Source organism: Loa loa, assembly GCF_000183805.2.
Source record: "Loa loa unplaced genomic scaffold supercont3.814, whole genome shotgun sequence".
In the NCBI taxonomy this organism is placed as follows: Eukaryota; Metazoa; Nematoda; class Chromadorea; order Rhabditida; family Onchocercidae; genus Loa; species Loa loa.
The window spans coordinates 2,410-4,847 of record NW_018108994.1 but is presented as its reverse complement, the minus strand read 5'-3'; the positions used below and the strand labels follow the sequence as shown (position 1 = coordinate 4,847).

The 2,438-nt window shown below is 23.5% G+C and overlaps 1 protein-coding gene across 1 annotated transcript in view; it reads left to right on the top strand.

Annotated features, from left to right (window-relative positions):
- LOAG_18985 (hypothetical protein) overlaps positions 1-2,075 on the top strand; it is a gene marked incomplete at its 5' end in the record, with an annotated part of 5,077 nt that extends 3,002 nt beyond the window's left edge. Inside the window, 2 exons of the mRNA XM_020451644.1 lie at positions 780-951; positions 1,782-2,075. Of these exons, the coding sequence (XP_020304556.1) occupies positions 780-951; positions 1,782-1,976 (367 nt within the window). The 3' untranslated portion in view covers positions 1,977-2,075. The remainder of the gene's footprint in view (positions 1-779; positions 952-1,781) is intronic.
- Between the last annotated feature and the right edge of the window lie 363 nt (positions 2,076-2,438).

Sequence of the window (2,438 nt, the reverse complement as noted above, 5' to 3'; positions counted from 1 at the left end):
GATGAGGATGATTGCATGGATAAAGATACAATAACAGATGATGAATTACGGTTAGTACCTATCACATAATTTGATGAAAATTTGTCTAAAATTATGCGATAAACTTTTGATTTAAAATTTGAGCTAGAATAAATACCAATTGCATGATTTAATAGTATTGATTCTAAAAATAATTGAATAAAATTTTTGATTCAGAACATGAGCTGGAATTAATATACCTGTTCTATGATTTGGTGAAATTTGTCTAAAATTATGCAGTAAATTTTTGATTTAGAATTTGAACTAGAATTAATACCTATTGCATGTTTTGATAGTAATGAGCCTGAAATAATTCAATCAAATTTTTAATTGAAAGTTTTATTTAATTGAGAGTTTCCTTTTTTTTTCAATTCAGAGTTTTTACAAAAATTTCCATAACATTATTATTCTTAATAATGCGATCAAAAAAAAAAAAAAAGGAAAAAATGGAAAAATTCGTTTTCAAATATTATTTTGTTATCTGAATACTATCATACTAAAATAACTTATGAATGTTATTACTAATAATTATTAACATTATCAAAGTATGATAGATTTATTCAAATATCGAACAACCAATTTACTCAATAACTGATATGATTGTAACTTGCAGTAATATCATTAAACTAAAATTGAAATTAATTATGATTAATAAAGAATAATTCTTTGATTGATAAAGATTGATAAAAAAAATAAATAAATAAGAATAATAATTATTTTATGCTTAACAATAAAGGAAAGATAAATGATAATATTTATAGAAATCAAAAAGATGATAATAGTTATAATACAACGTATGTTTTGAATGGTGAACGACGAGTACAAATTGGTTACATTGATTTCAATCGATTAGACATTATCATCACAAAACCAGAATTATTAACTCACCGAAAAATTCCGTCCGGTATCGATTTAGCCTTCAAGAAAATGAAGGTATCATTTCTTTTCATGATAATTAATATTATCCTCACATTTTTTTTCTTTTATTCTTCAAAATTACTCTTAGAAAAAAAAAAAAAGGAAAGGAAAGATTTTTGGATTTATTTGAAAAATTATCTAAGCAAATATTTCTATCAACTCTTTTTTTTCCTAAAAAAAAAACAAAAAATATGAAATGATATTTAATTATTGTTTAATGTGAATATATCCTTCCAGTTTTAACGAAAAAAAAAAATCAATTGTTCGGTTACATTTAAACTGAATCATTCCATTCCGTATCCTTACTGATCAGGTTTACCTAAGATTACATTTAAACCGAATTATTCCATTCCGTATCTTTACTGATCAGGCTTAGCTGATAAATAGTAATTACACAATAAAAAATTGTTTCAAATTTTTTTTTGAAAAGAAGTGTAAATTTCACAGTAAGCGTAATAGTTAACAAAATTTCTGCAAAAAAAAAATATGAACATGAAATTAAATCAAAAAATATAAATTTAAAATTGCTACCAATAAATTTCCAATTGCATTTGAGGATGAAAGAAAAAATGCCAAGTTAAAGTTACAAAAATCGATTGAATTACCAAAAAAAAAAAAGAGGAAAGATTGAAATTTATGCATAGGAAAAAATTTTCAATTTAATTTTCAAATTATAATTTTTTCATTCGAAAAGTTTATTTTAAAAAAAAAAAAGGTTTATAAAAAATGTATATTTCTTTTCGAAATATTTGTAACTTTTTAAACATTTTTACAAAATGTTTAAAATTAATTTTTTTTAAACAATATTTTAAAGAATTTTTTTTGACGAAATTTTTAAATTTTAGTTAAAAGCAACCTTACCAACACTAGAATTACATTCGTTTGGCAGTGAATCATCGTTGGCATCATTTGATGAAAAAGCAATAATGCATTCTATTCCTACGCCAATGAAACGATCACGTATACCACGTGCTACTATTCCGATCAATAGCAATGGTACGATACGGAAATCACACCCTGTTGTTACATATGATACGTAATTTTAACATTTTAATCGTTTAGTTACGAATATTCGTAATTGTGATACGTGAACTTTTTACGTAATTGTGATACGTGAAGCTTTTTACGTGACTTAACCGATGTATTTTATTTTTTTACTTAATTGATTTACTTTTTACTTGTACTACATTGTAAGAAAAAATGTAAGCATTGAAGTTATATTGCTTATTAATGTTATTTAACAAAAAAAAAGATGAAAAAAAGCCCTAAATGCATTCCATTTTTACGTCATTTCTTTAATTCTAATTATTACTTCTAATTACATTATTATGAATACGTAATTTTGTTGCGTAATTTGTTTTGCTTGAATGATACATAAGTATATATTAAACGTATTTGACGTAATATTTGACGAACAAATTTTGCTTCGATATAATCAAACATTGTTCTTCCTTTAAGATAACTTCTGATAATTTTTCTCTTTTTTCTCCCTCTCTCTCTCT